The sequence below is a fragment of the Grampus griseus genome, assembly GCF_964374135.1.
Source record: "Grampus griseus genome assembly, chromosome: 1".
NCBI lineage: Eukaryota > Metazoa > Chordata > Mammalia > Artiodactyla > Delphinidae > Grampus > Grampus griseus.
This window is the reverse complement of record NC_139017.1, coordinates 130770351-130791634: the sequence shown is the minus strand read 5'-3', so window position 1 is coordinate 130791634 and position 21284 is coordinate 130770351. Positions and strand designations below refer to the sequence as shown.

Here is a 21284-nt window from a genome sequence, read left to right as displayed (position 1 = left end):
CTCTATGAATATTAATTGCTGTCCCTAATTTAGGCATTTTTAGCAAACGTTGCTTCCTGGATACTAGGTATTGTTCCAGGTGTGAATTTATTAAATAGTCCCAATATCTCTGGTTATTTTAACATTGCATAGTAACTTTCCAATTTAGTGTAATAGCAGAACTAAGTAATAAGTATGCCCTAATGTCTTGAGGGGGAGACTTTTGCTCTGCAGGCGCATTATGTGAATTTAATGCATACTTCTGATGGAGCCTGCTATTAGAGGAAAAATGCTTATGTCTCTTAGTCTGATTTGTATAATCCTGTTGCTAATATCTTCAGTTAGGCCTACCTTTCCTCTCCTTCATCAGAGTCTCTTCATTTATTCTGGTCACTCTGTGTCCTCACAATCGCGTGCTTCACATTGCTGCTAGATTAATCTTTCTAAACCACTGCTTTGTTCCTGTCATTCCCTCTTCTAAAACCTTCAGTTATTCCCACTTATCTGAGCCTAGCTTTGCTCTTAAATTTCCCTTTTGCTTGAATGTCTTTTTTCTCTGTAGAGCAATTAAAATGCTACCTTTTCCTTGAAGCTTTCCGTAAGTTTTCATTGGATTTGACCTCTTGTCTCTACATTCCTCCCATCTTTATAATATTTTATGATTCTCTTTTAATTCAGATAAACACATATTTATTGTTTCCTACTAGGTGCTTGGCACTGTGCTAGGTATCAGGCATAGACTGGGGAATGAGACAGTGTGTTTCTATCCTCTTAGAGCTACAGTGTCCTATGGTCCAATATTTTGTCTTATATTTTAATTGTTTATGTTTTAGTTTATCTCTCTACCAGATTATAAAATCTGTAAAGGCAGGGACCATATGATCATCTTTATGTATCTCTGAGCCTCTAGAAAGTTGACTTGATTAATTGTATGAATATTAAATATTTTGTCTACCTGTTACCTTAGTAATTTCTGTATTGGTAAGTGATGAATGTATATGCTTTGCTAACACTTTGCTTCTTACTTGCTATTAATTTGTAGGTTAGTTGGGGCCATATTGAAGATGTTGAGCTTATTAATGATGGCTCTGGATTAGGTTTTGGAATAGTTGGAGGAAAATCGAGTGGTGTAGTTGTGAGGACTATAGTTCCTGGAGGATTAGCAGATCGAGTAAGTTGACCTTCTTTGATTTAATTTTGGTTTTATACAATTTTAATTGTATGGCTTGAAATGTTAATTTTATAACATGGGTTACTAGGATATATGTTTCCATGACCAGAATTTAAGTATAGCTAAAAATGTTTTTTTCTATAACTGTTAATATACACTCACTCTGCTTTATTTTAAAAAGCTCCTAAATCAACGTTTTTTGGGGTGGTTTTCTTTTTTTTTTTTTTGGCCTGTGATTGACAGTCATCTTGATTCTATCAAAAGACAATTTTTTTTTTTTTTTTTTTTTTTGCGGTATGCGGGCCTCTCACTGTTGTGGCCTCTCCCGTTGTGGAGCACAGGGTCCGGACGCGCAGGCTCAGCGGCCATGGCTCACGCGCCCAGCCGCTCCGCGGCATGTGGGATCTTCCCAGACCGGGGCACGAACCCGTGTCCCCTGCATCGGCAGGCGGACTCTCAACCACTGTGCCACCAGGGAAGCCCGACAATATTTTTTATTGAAAGGAATCATTAATGGGTATTGTATTCTGAATATCTACATTATTTTCTCCCAGTGTATCTTTCAAGGTCCTAAATGTTAAAATAAGATGGTACAGCGATTACAAACTTTTATCTCAGTATTGTTTGTGGTAAATTTCACTAGAATTACAAATTTCTGGCATTATAAGTAAAAATACTACCCTTCATTATTTAGCAGTGTTCAAACTGAAAGTGGGCCATTTTAAAACTTATCAACTGTTTCTGCTTAGTTTTACGTTGAAGAAAATGTTAAATACTACATTGAGTTTTTAAAAAGTAGTTTAGAAATTTGAAGCTACTTAATACAGTAATGAGTTCATATTATATAGACTGTCCATGATAATCAGAATGATTTGTAAATTTTACTGATTAATGTCTAGTCACATGTAAAAATTTATCCCTTCTAAAAAACATATAAAGTAAAAATGAACTTGCTGTGCACATGCAGCTTTGAGGCAAGTTCCTCAGCTCTCTATTTCTAGTCAAGATTGCTCCACCTTGGGTTAGGACTCCGTGCTTCCATTTCAGGGAGCACAGGTTCGATCCCTGGTCAGGGAACTAAGATTCCGCAAGCCATGCGGCCAGGCCAAGAAAAAAAGAAAAAAAAAAGGTTGCTCTACCTTATACGAATTGTGGAGCTATTAATATTCCTATTATCCTTTCAGCAGCTAAGTGTATTTATTTAGCATAATGCCTCTCAGAGTTTTGTCTGTGGGTCCCTGAGTCTTTTGCAGGGGGTATACAAGATCAAAACAACTTACATAATAATACTAAAATGTATTAGCCCTTTCACTATGTTGGCGTTTGCACTGATGACATGCAAGCAGTGGTAGGCTAAACCTGCTGGTGCCTTCATGTGAAACGGGGCAGGGGCACACAACTGTACTAGTAGTCATTGCATTCTTCTCCACGTGTGCTTGCCACTGCAACAGCAACAATGCCAGTCTCACTTAAGAAAGTGCAATAAAAACGAATTTAAGTAAGTGCATGTCTTTTTAATACCATGTGACAAAATCAGATGTACTGTATAGCACTTCTGTCATGTACGGAAGTACGGCGGTTTTCTTGAGGGGAAACATTTGTGAGACAAACTAGCCACGTTGTAATATGGAACAGCGTTTTAATAGGGAACAGCATTTTAATTTTTTTAATTTATTTTTTAATTTTTTGCTTTTTTCCCCAAAGTTTCTGAGACCTAATTTTTTGGAAATGCATTATTTTAGTTTCAGGATTACAGCATAATGATTTGATATTTCCATATATTATGAAATGATCACCACAATGTGTCTAGTTAACATCTATTACCTCATAGTTAGAAATTTTTTTTTCTTGTGATAAGAACTTTTGAAATCTCTCTTAGCAACTTTCAGGTATACAGTACAGTACTGTTAACTCCAGTCACCATGCTGTGGTTTATATACCTATGATTTACTATTTTATAGCTGAAAATTTGTACCTTTTGATCTTCTTCACCCATTTTGCCCGCCCGCCACACCCCTGCCTCTGGCAGCCACCAATCTAGAATACCATTTTTATTTTTGAAAGGATAACTGACAGAAAAATTATGATTATTCAGACTTGGTTATTTGGTAGACAGTTCCTTGAAATGAATGAAGTGAACCTGTTACCTCAAGGAAAAACAACTGACAGCATTTGTTGCTGATGATAAAATTTGAACTTTCAAGCAAAAATTAGAATTTTGGAAAAATTTGTGTTTTACCATAAGCTTGAAATTTTCCAATATTTAAATACTTCTCTGATTAGATTGTTGGTGATGTTAATAAATATGATTTTTTTAATATTGTATAACGTTATATGTCAATATTTAGAAAATCTGCATAACTCTAGGAATCAGTATTTTCTGAAGATCAATGTGTAGTGTGGCAAAATAATATATAGGTAAAAAATCGATTCAGAATTCAAGATTGATCAATAGATTTTAATGAAACAGTATCTGAAAGTTTATTGATGTTGTTTCAGATTCCACATTGCAACTGATCTTTAAGAAATCACCACTTGTCAAGTTTTGGTGTGTTATCAAAGAATGGGCTGAAAGGGCTATTAAAATACTCCCCCATTTTCCAAATATATATCTGATTAAGACCAGATTTTCTTTATATACTTCAACCAAAGCAACATATTGCAATACACTGAATGCTGAAGCAGATATGAAAATTCAGCTGTCTTCTTTTAAGTCAGATATTAAAGAGATTTGTAACAATTTCTTTAAGAATACAACTCTTCTCACAATTTTTTTGTTTTAGAAAACATAACTTTTTAAAATAAAAAAATACCAATGTGTAAAAAGTATATATTAATATATTACATATCTTAAATATTTAAAAAGTTTCTCAGTATTGTTTCCCAATTCAGTTGATATCAGCAGATAACAACAGAGAGAACTACATAAACAAAAACTCTGAGATCTCAGTAACTTTTGAGATATAATTGACAGACAATAAATTGCACATATGTAAAGAATACAATTTGACGTGTTTGCTGGCGAGTCTGAAATCTGTAGGGCAGACCAGCAGGCTGGAAACTCAGGCAAGAGTTGACATTAAAGTCTGGACTCTGGGCTTCCCTGGTGGTGCAGTGGTTGAGAGTCCGCCTGCCGATGCAGGGGACACGGGTTCGTGCCCCGGTCCGGGAAGATCCCACATGCCGCGGAGCCTGTGCGTCCAGAGCCTGTGCTCTGCAATGGGAGAGGCCACAACAGTGAGAGGCCCGCATACCGCAAAAAAAAAAAAAAAAAAAAAAAAAAAAAGTCTGGACTCTGAAATTTGTATGGCAAGTTGGCAGGGTTTTGTTATAGTTTTAAGGCAGAATTGCTTTTCCAGGAAACCTCAGTTTTTGCTCATAAAGTCTTCAGCTGATTAGATGGAGCCTATCCATGTTATCAAGAGTAACATTCTTAAAGTCAACTGATTGTAGATATTAATTACATCGACAAAATACCTTCACAGTAACATCTAAACTAGTGTTTGACCAAACAACCGGGCACCAGAGCTTAGCCAAGGTGACACATAAAATTTAACCATGATACCATCTATCACTACAGTCAAGAACATATTCATGACCCACAAAGATTTTCTGTGCCCTTTTGTAATCCCTATTCCTCCATCCTCAATTATTTTTAAGAATGTAAAGGAGTTCTGAGACCAAAAAGGTTGAGAATGCTCGTTATAGGTTCTTCAAAAGACATCTTCAGCACAAAACAAGTAATAATCTTTACGGATTTTTTTGAAAATTTTTGAAACCTGGAAAGGGATGAGATATTGTGGAGTATTTTGGCGTTTTTTCTCACCCCAACCCGCCTCCTTTAGCAATTTTAATAGACTTATTTGCTATAGTAGCATTTTTCAAGATGCAAAGTGGAGTAGTTATTATGAAGAACAAAGGGTCAAATAAATTTGGAAAGCACCAAGTTAAACAAAATCAAATAGATTACTGTACATTAAGGTACATTATGAATTTTCACAAGAAGAATATGATGTGCAGAGTTTCCCTTTGTGACACTGTTGGTAAAAGCCCATGTCTGATTTTCACCCTTTCCTGGAAGGGATTGTCACTGTTTCAGGTCTTCAGGATGGGGGGCATGTGCCTGTCAGAGTCATAATGGAGAAGCGAGTGTTTATGCCAGATATGGTCATCTGCCTAATACACATTATTCTCGTGTAATCCTCAGAACAGTCATAAATTTTATTCACAAATCATAGGTATGGGAACTTAGGAAATTGCCCAAGGCTATGCAACTAAGAAATGACAAAGTCAGGATTGAGCCTACATCTGTTAGATGTACTGCTTAAATCTACTTATACAAGGTTGATCCCGATGTTTTCATTTTCCTGGTGTACACCTGTCCAGGGTTGGTCAGGCCTATGAGGGAATTGCCAGCTCTAACAGCAACATTGCTATTGGTCCTTTCCTGTAGGGAATATGATGAGACCTAAACATAGGGGACAGAGCAGTATTCACTTCTCTCTTCCCCTCATCCCAGCCAAATGGCAGATAAAATCTCTTCAGCTAACTCTGCTTTGTTGCTAAATCTTTAGAGTTGTTGCTCATGTAGCCTGATCATAGCTTTAAAATTATTAAAGGGAATATTGCTTTTCATTAAAATGTACTCATATTTTGACTGTTAATGCTCACTGTCGACCATGGCAATCTTCATGGTAAGGGAATATGGATGTCTTAGGTCATTAGTTAGATGTGATTTAGATTGATCATAAAGTGATACCTACATTCTGCTAAAGGGGTTAACTAATACTACTTTCTCTAAAGACTATAAAATTGTATAACAGAAAGTTAGAAAAGCAAGTCAGTATTTCTTATTTAAAAGAGTTTCATAAAATAGCCGCTTGTATTTTCTTTTGTGTACAGATAAGTCAATATGGGGTAGAGTTGAGGGGGCAAAGAATACCTAACTGAGCCTAAAGAAGTATCAGAAATGGATGCATTTGAGGACTTGCTGTAAGGAAGGCACTAGGCTAAAGCTTTTACATATAGTATTTTTTAAAGCTATTTATTTATTTATTATATTTACGGACTTTATTTTTGACTGCATTCGGTCTTTGTTGCTGCACGTGGGCTTTCTCTAGTTGTGGCGAGCAGGGGCTACTCTTCCTTGCAGTGCGTGGGCTTCTCATTGCGGTGGCTTCTCTTGTGGAGCATGGGCTGTAGGTGCGTGGGCTTCAGTAGTTGTGGCTCGCAGGCTTCAGTAGTTGTGGCTCGCGGGCTCTAGAGCACAGGCTCAGTAGTTGTGGCACACGGGCTTAGTTGCTTCGCAGTCTGTGGGATCTTCCCGGACCAGGGATCGAAGCTGTGTCCCCTGCATTGACAGGTGGATTCTTAACCACCGTGCCACTAGGGAAGTACCAAACATATAGTATTGAGTTTAGTGCTCACAACTCAATGAGAGAGGAATTTATCCTCATCTTACTTAAGAGGGATCTGAGATTTAGGTAGGATCAGTAACTGACCTATGGCCCTGCAGCTTGATCAAAGTAGTGCCAGCATTTGAACTTGGGTGTGTCTGACTCCAAAGCCTTGTCATTCTGCTGTCTACTGCCTCTACTGTTGTAAAGTAAATGAAGTGGAAAAATATTGACTTATACGGGTTTTTTAGAAATGTTTATTGAGACCTAATTACAGTGAGCAATCAGTAAATGTAATCAGGGCCAATTCCCTGAATAGGGAAATTATATGGTATCGTGTAAGGGGAGCTAAAAGACCTATCTACCTGTAATCCTTAGGTACTCTCCAAAATTCACAGTGCCTGAAACATCTTCTGAGAATTCTGTTCAGCTATGGAAAAAATTTCAGAATTTTTCAGCAGTTAGAAGTTTTGTTTTTTGTTTTGTTTTTTTGTTTGTTTGTTTTTAAATAAATTGATATGGGCAGTGTAAAACTTTTTTGTTTTGCAGAAATCTCTTTTATGTGGTCTGGAGGAATTCTAGGGAAATCAGGTACATTGAGTTACCCCGTTGTCTCCCAAAGGTGATTATTAAAGCACAACCTACTAAAAAGTTGTCATGAATTATTGACTTTTTGGTATCAGGCAATTGTAATATGAGTCCTATTACCTATCTAGTAACCTTTAATACTAAGAAGGAATGGAACCAACCAAGGATTGGAGAAGTAGGTGTGGACTATGAGGAATTTTTAGTCTAGAATAATAAAGGCCCAGCTTGAGGACACTGAACAGTTCGTTATTCCCAGTAATTTTGCTTTGAGTGTGTCTGTAAACTGGTAGTTTCCTTATCCTTAAAAATCATTGATGAGGGCTCTGGAAATATGAGAAGGATAGGGTAGATGTACTTACACTTAGTACCTTTAATTCCTTGAGGGAAAGAGCATTTTTTTATGGTTCTAGTAATATAAATTATATCTTTATAAAAGGCTTGCAATATTCTTACTAGAAGTCAAGATAAAAGAATACCAAATCAAACTAGCCAAGGATCTAAGTTATCCATCTACTGATTTTTGGTCAAAATACAGGATTAGGATTATTTTCCTTTGGAGATTCAAACCTGAGACACTTGCCATGAGGTTGACATTTATTTATTTTTTTCTTTTCTTTTTTTTTAATGTGCATTCTTATTATTTGTTTATTTATTTAACATCTTTATTGGAGTATAATTGCTTTACAGTGTTAGTTTCTGCTGTATAACAAAGTGAATCAGCTATATATAGGCATACATCCCCATATCTCCTCCCTCTTACATCTTCCTCCCACCCTCCCTATCCCACCCCTCTAGGTGGTCACAAAGCACCGAGCTGATCTCCCCCTGCAATGCAGCTGCTTCCCACTAGCTATCTATTTTACACTGGTAGAGTATATATGTCAGTGCTACTCTCTCACTTCGTCCCAGCTTACCCTTCCCCCTCCCATGTCCTCAAGTCCATTCTCTACATCTGAGTCTTTATTCTGTCCTGCCCCTAGGTTCATTAGAACCATTTTTTTATTTTTTATTTTTTTTTAGATTCCATATACATGTGTTAGCATACGGTATTTGTTTTTCTCTTTTGCCTTTTGATTAAAGACCAATGATAGAAATGTCCTGGAATCAGAAGTGGTAATAATTTCATTTTCTGAGTTGTGGAAGTATTTGGTGCCATTTTTTAATTTTCAGAGAAACAAATTTGATTTCTTTCTTTTGTAGCTCAAGCCTGAAATCCTTTAGGTTTTCAAATATCTTTTGAATTGAAATTATCATCTACAACAGCCTATCAGAGAACTTAAAAGTGCAGAGTACTAAATGTTTTTTTAGCCAATAACTGCTAACTTGGATTAAAGTATTTTTTCTTAAAAAAAAAAACTATATGAGTGATACTGTTAGTGTTTTCACTGTAACAGTGTGTTACCCTGTTACATCAGCTATTTTAATTTTTTGCCTTCCATACTATCTTTTCCTGTATGTATAATTTTTTCTCTCTTTTGAAAGACTCTATGGGTTAATAAACTTTCATATTTCACTGTTAGATTAGCATGCCATGACTTTGAATCTTGACATAGCTATTTGTTGGCTATCATTGACTTATGATTTCTGTTAAAGAACAAAAAGGACTCTATACCTTTTAGTTTCCTTCCACGGTAGACAGGTTATGAAAGGAGAATATTGATCAGAAAGTATCAGTAAAATGCAATGTTTGGGGCTGCTGGACTTGTAAAAGCTAGCTGTCAGTTTGGTGTCTTTCCTATCAATCTGATTATGGTTGTTTTGCACTTATGAATTCCTTAGAACACCTGTTTATCTGGAACAAGAAAATGTTTGACTTTCAGTGACAGGTGCAAATTATCTACATCATTTAAAATCGAGTTCAGGTAATATAGGAAAACAATAGTGCTTAGGAGGTGACTGTACTTACAGTGAAATGTCCTTTGTCCAAGCCAAGTGTGAAAACACTCACCATATTCTTTATTCTGTGGTCAGGCCAAAATTCTGTTCAAGAATGGTTTATTCACAGAGGCATCTTACCCTTATTTTTCATCATGAACACTTGACTGTCTCTTAAGTAGTTGCTTGTTTTGTTTCAAGTTTGTTGCATTGATAAAAAATAGAACATCAAATTATCAGTGCTTAAAGTAGAAATCCAGCAATTCTTTGTTCCTTTTTCCACAGTAATTTCTTCCTTGCATCTATTTCTTTTCTAAGTCTTTCCAAATGTTTCTGACTTGAATTGCTTTTCTGTTTCACTGCTCCTCTTTGCTTGCAGTAGCTTCTAGTGCCTTCTGCAGAATTCACAACAAAGCATATAGTTTTCTACTCGCTGTTTTGATCTAACACCTTCTTTCATACAGGTTTCTGCAAAATTGGAGAAAAGGAAGGTTGGGGAATAGACTTTTAGTTTTAAGGCCCTCTCTTTTTTGCTCTTTTCTATCCCTCCCTCCCTCCCTCCCTTCCTTTCCACTTTTTTTCTTCTGAGTTCCATCTGGAACTTACAGATGGTGCCTCCTGGAGCCAGGAGTATGACGCTTAGAACTGTACTAGCCCAGTGGTCATGGCTCTATTCTCAGGTTGTCCTTCTGTCCCAGGTGCAAAATATCTATTTTCATCTTCATTTTATTTCAAGCTTTTTGACAGTTACAGGAAATTTCTTAGAGAATAGGAAACAGTATATTTATTATCTACTGATATTACTTTGGAGATATCAAAGTATAAGACAAATGATTAATAAGAACAGGTCTTCAGTGAGACAACTTGGGTTGAACTTTGGCCCTGCCACTTATTAGCTTTGTGATCTTGGTCAATTCAGTCAACCTTTTTGAATCTTGGTTTTCTCATTTTAAAGCTGTTCTTCACTGAAAGAGATGATACATGAAAAGTGATTTTTTCATCCTGTAAAGTGCTCTGGTGGTGTAATTTTTCATAACTGGTTCTGTTTACATTTTGGAATCTTTAATATATTGTAGTAAAGATAAGTAAAGAGAATTCAGACCTTCTGATGAAACAAATTTAGTGAAAATGAAGTGGATCAACTATTCAAAACTTTCACAAACGAAGGTAGAATGGAACTGATATACTTTGAAAAAAATTTTTATTTTTTAAATTAATTAATTAATTAATTAATTTATTGTTGGCTCTGTTGGTTCTTCGTTTCTGTGCGAGGGCTTTCTCTAGTTGCGGCAAGTGGGGGCCACTCTTCATCGCAGTGCGCGGGCCTCTCACTGTCGTGGCCTCTCTTGTTGCGGAGCACAAGCTCCAGACGCGCAGGCTCAGTAGTTGTGGCTCATGGGCCTAGTTGCTCCGCGGCATGTGGGATCTTCCCAGACCAGGGCTTGAATCCGTGTCCCCTGCATTGGCAGGCAGACTCTCAACCACTGTGCCACCAGGGAAGCCCTGATATACTTTTTTTTTTCTTTTATCTAATCTATATGCCTTTAATTTCTTTCTGGTTGTTTTTTTTTTAATCTTTATTGGAGTATAATTGCTTTACAGTGGTGTGTTAGTTTCTGCTTTATAACAAAGTGAATCAATTATACATATACATATGTTCCCATATCTCTTCCGTCTTGCGTCTCCCTCCCTCCCACCCCTCTAGGTGGTCACAAAGCACCAAGCTGATCTCTCTGTGCTATGTGGCTGCTTTCCACTAGCTGTTTCACCTTTGGTAGCTTATATATGTCCATGCCACTCTCTCACTTTGTCACAGCTTATCCTTCCCCCTCCCCATATCCTCAAGTCCATTCTCTAGTAGGTCTGTGTCTTTATTCCTGTCTTACCCCTAGGTTCTTCATGACCTTTTTTTTTCCTTAGATTCCATATATATGTGTTAGCATACGGTATTTGTTTTTCTCTTTCTGACTTACTTCACTCTGTATGACAGACTCTGGGTCCATCCACCTCACTACAAATAACTCAATTTCGTTTCTTTTTATGGCTGAGTAATATTCCATTGTATATATGTGCCACATCTTCTTTATCCATTTATCCGATGATGGACACTTGGGTTGCTTCCATCTCCTGGCTATTGTAAATAGAGCTGCAATGAACATTGTGGTACATGACTCTTTTTGAATTATGGCTTTCTCAGGGTATATGCCCAGTAGTGGGATTGCTGGGTCATATGGTAGTTCTATTTGTGGTTTTTTAAGGAACCTCCATACTGTTCTCCATAGTGGCTGTACCAATTCACATTCCCACCAGCAGTGCAAGAGGGTTCCCTTTTCTCCACACTCTCTCCAGCATTTATTGTTTGTAGATTTTTTGATAATGGCCATTCTGTCCGGTGTGAGATGATTTGCATTTCTCTAATGATTAATGATGTTGAGCATTCTTTCATGTGTTTGTTGGCAAACTTTATTTCTTCTTTGGAGAAACATCTGTTTAGGTCTTCTGCCCATTTTTGGATTGGGTTTTTTGTTTTTTTGTTATTGTGCTGCATGAGCTGCTTGTTAATTCTGGAGATTAATCCTTTGTCAGTTTCTTCATTTGCAAATATTTTCTCCCATTCTGAGGGTTGTCTTTTGGTCTTGTTTATAGTTTCCTTTGCTATGCAAAAGCTTTGAAGTTTCATTAGGTCTCATTTGTTTATTTTTGTTTTTATTTCCATTTCTCTAGGAGGTGGGTCAAAAAGGACCTTGCTGTGATTTATGTCATAGAGTGTTCTGCCTATGTTTTCCTATAACAGTTTGACAGTTTCTGGCCTTACATTTAAGTCTTTAATCTATTCTGAGCTTACTATTGTGTATGGTGTTAGGGAGTGTTCTAATCTCATACTTCTACATGTACCTGTCCAGTTTTCCCAGCACCACTTTGAAGATGCTATCCTTTCTCCACTGTACATTCCTGCCTCCTCTGTCAAAGATAAGGTGACCATATGTGCGTGGGTTTATCTCTGGGCTTTCTATCCTGTTCCATTGATCTGTATTTCTGTTTTTGTGCCAGTGCCATACTGTCTTGATTACTGTAGCTTTGTAGAATAGTCTGAAGTCAGGGAGCCTGATTCCTCCAGCTCCGTTTCTCGTTCTCAAGTTTGCTTTGGCTATTCAGCGTCTTTTGTGTTTCCATACAAATTGTGAAATTTTTTGTTTGAGTTGTGTGAAAAATGCCAGTGGTAGTTTGATAGGGATTGCACTGAATCTGTAGATTGCTTTGTGTAGTAGAGTCATTTTCACAATGTTGATTCTTCCAATCCAAGAACATGGTATATCTCTCCATCTATTTGCATCATCTTTAATTTCTTTCATCAGTGTCTTATAGTTTTCTGCATACAGGTCTTTTGTCTCCTTAGGTTTATTCCTAGATATTTTATTCTTTTTGTTGCAGTGGTAAATGGGAGTGTTTTCTTAATTTCACTTTCAGATTTTTCATCATTAGCGTATAGGAATGCCAGAGATTTCTGTGGGTTAATTTTGTATCTTGCTACTTTACCAAATTCATGATTAGCTCTAGTAGTTTTCTGGTAGCATCTTTAGCATTCTCTATGTATAGTATCATGTCATCTGCAAACAGTGACAGCTTTACTTCTTCTTTTCTGATTTGGATTCCTTTTATTTCCTTTTCTTCTCTGATTGCTGTGGCTAAAACTTCCAAAACTATGTTGAATAAGAGTGGTGAGAATGTGCAACCTTGTCTTGTTCGTGATCTTAGTGGAAATGCTTTCAGTTTTTCACCATTGAGGACGATGTTGGCTGTGAGTTTGTCATATATGGCCTTTATTATTATGTTGAGGAAGTTCCCTCTATGCCTACTTTCTGCAGGGTTTTTATCACAAATGGGTGCTGAATTTTGTTGAAAGCTTTCTCTGCATCTATTGAGATGATCATATGGTTTTTCTCCTTCAGTTTGTTAATATGGTGTATCACGTTGATTGATTTGTGTATATTGAAGAATCCTTGCATTCCTGGAATAAACACCACTTGATCATGGTGTATGATCCTCTTAATGTGCTGCTGGATTCTGTTTGCTAGTATTTTGCTGAGGATTTTTGCATCTATGTTCATCAGTGATATTGGCCTGTAGTTTTCTTTCTTTGTGACATCCTTGTCTGGTTTGGTATCAGGGTAATGGTGGCCTCGTAGAATGAGTTTGGGAGTGTTCCTCCCTCTGCTATATTTTGGAAGTTTGAGAAGGATAGGTGTTAGCTCTTCTCTAAATGTTTGATAGAATTCGCCTGTGAAGCCATCTGGTCCTGGGCTTTTGTTTGTTGGAAGATTTTTAATCACAGTTTCAATTTCAGTGCTTGTGATTGGTGTGTTCATATTTTCTATTTCTTCCTGATTCAGTCTTGGCAGGTTGGTGAGACTTGGCAATTTCTAAGAATTTGTCCATTTCTTCCAGGTTGTCCATTTTATTGGCATAGAGTTGCTTGTAGTAATCTCATGATCTTTTGTGTTTCTGCACTGTCAGTTGTTACTTCTCCTTTTTCACTTCTAATTCTATTGATTTGAGTCTTCTTCCTTTTTTTCTTGATGAGTCTGGCTAATGGTTTATCAATTTTGTTTATCTTCTCAAAGAACCAGCTTTTTGTTTTATTGATCTTTGCTATCGTTTCCTTCATTTCTTTTTCATTTTTTTCTGATCTGATCTTTATGATTTCTTTACTTCTGCTAAGTTTGGGGTTTTTTTGTTCTTCTTTCTGTAATTGCTTTAGGTGCAAGGTTAGGTTGTTTATTCAAGATGTTTCCTGTTTCTTAAGGTAGGAATGTATTGCTATAACTTTCCCTGTTAGAACTGCTTTTGCTGTATCCCATAGGTTTTGGGTCATCATGTCTCCATTGTCATTTGTTTCTAGGTGTTTTTTGATTTCCTCTTTGATTTCTTCAGTGATCACTTCCTTATTAAGTAGTGTATTGTTTAGCCTCTATGTGTTTGTATTTTTTACAGGTCTTTTCCTGTAATTGACATCTAGTCTCATAGCATTGTGGTCGGAAAAGATACTTGATGCAATTTCAATTTTCTTAAATTTACCAAGCCTTGATTTGTGACCCAAGATATGATTTATCCTGGAGAATGTTCCATGAGCACTTGAGAAAAATGTGTATTCTGTTGTTTTTGGATGGAATGTCCTATAAATATCAATTAAGTCCATCTTGTTTAATGTATCATTTAAAGCTTGTGTTTCCTTATGCATGTTCATTTTGGATGGTCTGTCCATTGGTGAAAGTGGGATGTTAATGTCCCCTACTATGAATGTGTTACTGTTGATTTCCCCTTTTATGGCTGTTAGTATTTGCCTTATATATTGAGGTACTCCTGTGTTGGGTGCATAAATATTTACAATTGTTATATCTTCCTCTTGGATCGATCCCTTGATCATTATGTAGTGTCCTTCTTTGTCTCTTGTAATAGTCTTTATTTTAAAGTCTATTTTGTCTGATATGAGAATTGCTACTCCACCTTTATTTCTTCTGATTTTCATTTGCAAGGAATATCTTCTTCCATCCCCTTACTTTCAGTCTGTATGTGTCCCTAGGTCTGAAATGGGTCTCTTGTAGACAGCATATATATGGGTCTTGTTTTTGTATCCATTCAGCCAGTCTGTGTCTTTTGGTGGGAGCATTTAATCCATTTACATTTAAGGTAATTATTGATATGTATGTTCCTATTACCATTTTCTTAATTGTTTTGGGTTTGTTATTGTAGGTGTTTTCCTTCTCTTGTGTTTCTTGGCTAGAGAAGTTCCTTTAGCATTTGTTGTAAAGCTGGTTTGGTGGTGCTGAACTCTCTCAGCTTTTGCTTGTCTGTAAAGGTTTTAATTTCTCCATTAAATCTGAATGAGATCCTTGCTGTGTAGAGTAATCTTGGTTGTAGGTTTTTCTCCTTCATCACTTTAAATATGTCCTGCCAGTCCCTCTGGCTTGCAGAGTTTCTGCTGAAAGATCAGCTGTTAACCTTATGGGGATTCCCTTGTGTGTTATTTGTTGTTTTTCCCTTGCTGCTTTTAATATGTTTTCTTTGTATTTAATTTTTGACAGTTTGATTAATATGTATCTTGGCGTGTTTCTCCTTGGATTTATCATGTATGGGACTCTCTGTGGTTCCTGGACTTGATTAACTATTTCCTTTTCCATATTAGGGAAGTTTTCAAGTATAATCTCTTCACATATTTTCTCAGTCCCTTTCTTTTTCTCTTGTTCTTCTGGGAACACTATAATTCGAATGTTGGTGCGCTTAATGTTGTCCCAGAGGTCTCTGAGACTGTCCTCAGTTCTTTTCATTCTTTTTTCTTTATTCTGCTCTGCAGTAGTTATTTCCACTATTTTATCTTCCAGGTCACTTATCCGTTTTTCTGCCTCAGTTATTTTGCTATTTATCACTTCTACAGTATTTTTAATTTCACTTATTGTGTTGTTCATCGTTGCTTGTTCCAACTTTAGTTCTTCTGGGTCCTCGTTAAATTTTTCTTGCATTTTGTCTATTCTATTTCCAAGATTTTGAATTATCTTTACTATCATTATTCTGAATTATTTTTCAGGTAGACTGCCTATTTCCTCTTCATTTGTTAGGTCTGGTGGGTTTTTATCTTGCTCCTTCATCTGCTGTGTGTTTTTCTGTCTTCTCATTTTGCTTATCTTACTGTGTTTGGGGTCTCCTTTTTGCAGGCTGCAGCTTCGTAGTTCCCGTTGTTTTTGGTGTCTGTCCCCAGTGGCTAAGGTTGGTTCAGTGGGTTCTGTAGGCTTCCTGGTGGAGGGGACTAGTGCCTGTGTTCTGGTGGATGAGGCTGTATCTTGTCTTTCTGGTGGGCAGGTCCACGTGTGGTGGTGTGTTTTGGGGTGTCTGTGGACTTACTATGATTTTAGGCAGCCTCTCTGCTAATGGGTGGGGTTGTGTTCCTGTCTTGCTGGTTATTTGGCATAGGGTGTCCAGCAGTGTAGCTTACTGGTTGTTGAGTGAAGCTGGGTGTTGGTGTTGAGATGGAGATCTCTGGGAGATTTTCTCCGTTTGATATTACATGGAGCTGGGAGGTCTGTTGTGGACCTGTGTCCTGAAGTTGGCTCTCCCACCTCAGAGGTACAGCACTGACTCTTGGCTGCAGCGCCAAGAGCCTTTCATCCACATGGCTCAGAATAAAAGGGAGAAAAAGTAGAAAGAAAGGAAGAGGATAAAATAAAATAAAATAAAGTAAGATAAAATAAAATAAATAAATTAAAATAAAAAATATTAAAATAAAAAATTAAAATAAAAAATAACTATTAAGAAAAAAATTTTTTTAAAGAAAACAAAACAAAAAAAACATGGACGGACAGAACCCTAGGACAAATGGTGAAAGCAAAGCTATACAGACAAAATCTCACATAGAAGCATACACATACACACTCACAGAAAGATGAAAAGGGGAAAAAATAATAAATCTTGCTCTCAAGGTCCTCCTCCTCATTTGGGATGATTCGTTGTCTATTCATGTATTCCACCAATGCAGGGTACATCAAGTTGATTGTGGAGATTTAATCCGCTGCTTCTGAGGCTGCTGGGAGGGATTTCTCTTTCTCTTTGTTCTCACAACTCCTGCGGCTGAGCTTTGGATTTGGCCCCGCCTCTGCGTGTAGGTCGCAGGAAGGCGTCTGTTCTTTGCTCAGACAGGATAGGGTTAAAGGAGCCACTGCTTCGGTGGCTCTTGTTCACTCAGGCTGGGGGTAGGGAGGGGTGCGGATGTGGGACAAGCCTGCAGCGGCAGACGTCGTGACTTTGCACCAGCCTGAGGTGCGCCGTGCGTTCTCCCGGGGAAGTTGTCCCTGAATCCCGGGACCCTGGCAGTGGCAGGCTGCACAGGCTCCCCGGAAGGGAGGTGTGGATAGTGACCTGTGCTTGCACACAGGCTTCTTGGTGGCGGCAGCAGCGTCTTTAGCGTCTCATGCCCGTCTCTGGGGTCTGTGCTGATAGCCGCGGCTCACGCCCGTCTCTGGAGTTCCTTTAAGCAGCGCTCTTAATCCCCTCTCCTCGCGCACCAGGAAGCAGGGGGAAGAAAAAGTCTCTTGCCTCTTCGGCAGGTCCAGAATTTTCCCTGGAACCCCTTCCGGCTAGCCGTGGTGCACCAACCCCTTCAGGCTGTGTTCACGCCGCCAACCCCAGTCCGCCAACCCCAGTTCTCTCCCTGCGCTCTGACAGAAGCCTGAGCCTCAGCTCCCAGCCCCGCCCGCCCCGCCCGGTGAGCAGACAAACCTCTGGGGCTGGTGAGTGCCGGTTGGCACTGATCCTCTGTGCGGGAAACTCTCCGCTTTTCCCTCTGCACCTCTGTTGCTGCGCTCTCATCCACAGCCCCGAAGCTCCCCCACTCCGCCACCTGCAGTCTCCGCCCGCGAAGGGGCTTCTAGTGTGTGGAAACCTTTCCTCCTTCACAGCTCCCTCCCACTGGTGCAGGTCCCGTCCCTATTCTTTTTTCTCTGTTTATTCTTTTTTCTTTTGCCCTACCGAGGTACGTGTGGAGTTTCTTGCCTTTTGGGAGGTCTGAGGTCTTCTGCCAGTGTTCAGTAGGTGTTCTGTAGGAGTTGTTCCACGTGTAGATGTATTTCTGGTGTATCTGTGGGGAGGAAGGTGATCTCCGTGTTTTACTCTTCCGCCATCTTCTTCCTCCTCCCTGATATACTTTTTGATGTATTATGTTTTAAACTTTACAATGAGTGAAATATACAAACATATAAAAGTATATATAATGTCTGTGCACATTTTAAATAATAATCACCAATGTACCTATAATCCAGTTTATGAAAAAGATCGTGTTAAATAATAATAATAATGATTACCCATATATATATATATATATATATATATATATATATATCACCAGCTTAAGAAACAGAAGATTGCATATCCTTCCTCTATACTCATCCAGAGTCATGATGTTAAATACCTTCTATATGCTCATGACTCCCAAATTTAAATGTGTAGTCTGGACTTCTCTCCTGAACTCCAGACTTGTATATCCAGCTGCGTATCTGATATATCCACTTGCAGTGTCTAATAGGCATCTCAGACTAGACATCTCTAAAACTGAACTCCTGATTTCTGTTCCCACACACCTATTCCTCTGTAATCTTTTTTTTTTTTTTCCAATCTCAATAGCAACTCTATCTTTCCAGCTGCTTAGGCTAAAACCTTAGAGTTTTGGTTCCATTTTCCCCTCACACCCCATGTAGAAGCTATCAGCAGAGCCTGTTGACAGTTCATTAGAAATACATCTAGAATCTCACTTCTCAACACCCCAACTGCTAACCTTGTCCAGGCTCTTGTTGTCTCTTTCTGGATTATTGCATTAGCCTCCCAACTGGTATCTCTGCTTCTATTGTTTTCTCTCCTTTAGTCTATTTTCAGCTTAAAGGCTGGAGTTATCTTGTTAAAAATAAGTCAGATCATGTCACTCCACTGCTCAGAACCCTCCAATGACTTCCCTTCCCCCTGGCTCAGAGCAGATGCTGTATACTGCTGATCCCCTGGTAATGCTCCCATCGGTTCTTTTTTTAAAAAATAAATTTATTTATTTATTTATTTATTTTTGGCTGTGTTGGCTCTTTGTTGCTGTGTGCGGGCTTTCTCTAGTTGAAGAGGGCTACTCTTCATTGCAGTGCATGGGCTTCTCATTGTCGTGGCTTCTCTTGTTGCGGAGCACGGGCTCTAGGCGTGCAGGCTTCAGTAGTTGTGGCACATGGGCTGAGTAGTTGTGGCTCGCAGGCTCTAGAGCTCAAGCTTAGTAGTTTTGATGCACGGGCTTAGTTGCTCCGAGGCATGTGGAATCTTCCCGGGACAGGGCACGAATCTGTGTTCCTTGCATTGGCAGGCAGATTCTTAACCACTGTGCCACGAGGGAAGCCCTCCCATCGGTTCTTGACTACTCTCCTCTTTGCTCATTCTCTTCCAGCCATACTGACATCTTGCTGTTCCTCAAATGTGTCACTGGGCTTGTCGGCCCTTAGGGTTCTTCACTTTTTGTGGGTGGCCTCTGATCTGACTTTCTTCCTTTCCTAATGCCCAGGGCTTTCAGGTCACTTCCTTATGTATGTGGCTATTTTTACCTGGTTCTAGGCCATTAGGCATGAAGTGATACCCTCAAGCAAATGGCCATTTTAAAAATCTGGTTGCTCTTTTCCTTTTGAACTCTCCTCCTGTGCCCCCTCCCCTTCTTTTTTTGTTTTACAAGAACTTCCTTTTCTCTGTTGCCAATTCAGCTGTTCATTAAAAGTATTATATTTTATTCAGCATTTTTAGATGGCTTCTTTATCAGCCATTTTGCCACGACTCAAGGTCTGATGAATTGTTATTAACTAGTGAAGTTAGACCAATGATTTCTCATAATAATTTTTTTTTTTCCTTGGATTAAAGGATGGAAGACTCCAGACAGGGGATCACATCTTGAAGATTGGTAGCACAAATGTGCAGGGAATGACCAGTGAGCAAGTTGCACAAGTGCTGAGGAACTGTGGGAATTCTGTCAGGATGCTTGTTGCAAGAGACCCAGTCGGTGAAATTTCCATAGCCCCTCCTACCCCTGCAGCCTTACCTGTTGCCCTGCCTGCTGTGGCCAACAGGAGCCCTAGTTCTGTGAGTATACAAATTACTCTTTCATGGTAAATTCAGTACTGGGTGTGATTTACTGCAGGATTAGAAATGTTTTCCACTCCCAAGTGTCGCATGCGTGTGAGTTGTGTCTCAGTGCTCAACAGGGAAGCAGAGTAGAGCCCAATTTGTAGACACTAGACAAGTTTGATTTTCTTTTTTTTGCCATTTCTCAGGGTTAAGTCATTCAACTTCCCTGAGCCTCAGCTACTCATCTGTAAATTGGAGAATAATAATACCTGCATTTCTATTTCATAAGATTGGTGAACAGATATCCAGATAGTGGAGGGGAAACTGTAAATACCGGTCAGCGTATGTGTATTATCACTGATAAGAACAGACTGGCCAAAGGGAATAGACATTAATAATAATAATTTTTATTTTGATTATTAACAATCATTACAGTTATATAATAATCATTACCATTAATCATTATCAAGCACCTGGAATTGTCTAAGTCATCTGAATTTTTCATAAGAATTCTGCAAGATAGGTCTTATCATCCACTTAATAGATGAGGAAATGGAAGTCCAAATAACTTGTTTTAAAGGTCATATAGGTAGTAATTTGCAAAGCTGGGGTTTGAATTTAGATCTTTCTGGTCCATTCCAAGTTCTTTTCTTGGTTTTTGTCTTTCAGTCTTATTAAGATAAAATTGACATACAGCACTTTATAAGTTTAAGGTGTACAGCCTTCTGATTTAATTTACATACATCATGAAGTGATTATCAAAATAAGTTTAGTGAGCATCCATCACCTCATATATAATTCAAGAAATAGAAAAAAAATTTTTCTTGTGATGAGAACCCAGGATTTATTCTCTTAACTTTCATACATAACATACAGTGCTAATTATATTTATCATGTTGTATATTACATCTCTAGTACATATTCATCTTATAATACAAGGTACAAATGGAAGTTTGTACCTTTTGACTGCCTCAGTCTGGTCCCCCCATCCCTCAGTCCCAAGTTCTTTCCATCCATCTCACAGGCTCTGAATCAAGAGATAATAAGGCAAAAGGAAAGAAATAGTTTTTAAAAGGACAAGCCAGGAAGAAGAAAAGAGAAGTGATTATGGTGAGAAGGGGGTGGGAAGCCACCTTTCACATTCATTTGAGGAACCATTCGGTGGCTTCTGGAAAGCCTTTCCCTACTTGGAACCATGTGAGTGGAAGTTTTCTGTCGGAGATATTAGAATCATTTTTCTTTTCTTCTCCAAACTAGTTAGAACCATTTTCTTTTCCATCCATTCTTCTGGTTTGCTGAAGCCTTCTACTTTGTAGTGAGGAACCAGTGTAGCTATGTGATAAGTGAGAATTTGATGCAATCAGTTATTTACTTTCTATTATTAATGTTTTGAATTGAAAGCAAGGTATTATGTTTTTAGACACCTTAGTCTTTTACAGAAATATTTTAAATTAGAAGACAAGAATGATAATCAGTTTTAGGTCAATATTTTTTGCTTACAACGGTTAGGCTTACCATTTGTTTCTAACTTTTTCTTTAAATTCTTTCAGATACAAATTTACGCTGAGTTTTTTCTAAGTGGCTGTATTAGTTTTCTCTTGTTGTATAACAAATGATCACAAACGTTGTGGCTTGAAGCAGTACCCTTT

General features: G+C 38.2%; 1 protein-coding gene across 9 annotated transcripts in view; it reads left to right on the top strand.

Annotated features, from left to right (window-relative positions):
• The window catches only part of PATJ (PATJ crumbs cell polarity complex component), a 357190-nt gene that overhangs the window by 22807 nt on the left and 313099 nt on the right, over window positions 1-21284 (top strand). For 8 of the 9 annotated variants that reach the window (XM_082652885.1, XM_082652881.1, XM_082652882.1 and 5 more), the window contains exons 7-8: window positions 1022-1150; window positions 19432-19650. In XM_082652885.1, the coding sequence (XP_082509011.1) occupies window positions 1022-1150; window positions 19432-19650 (348 nt within the window). The remainder of the gene's footprint in view (window positions 1-1021; window positions 1151-19431; window positions 19651-21284) is intronic. The other variant, XM_082652883.1, reaches the window with a different exon arrangement.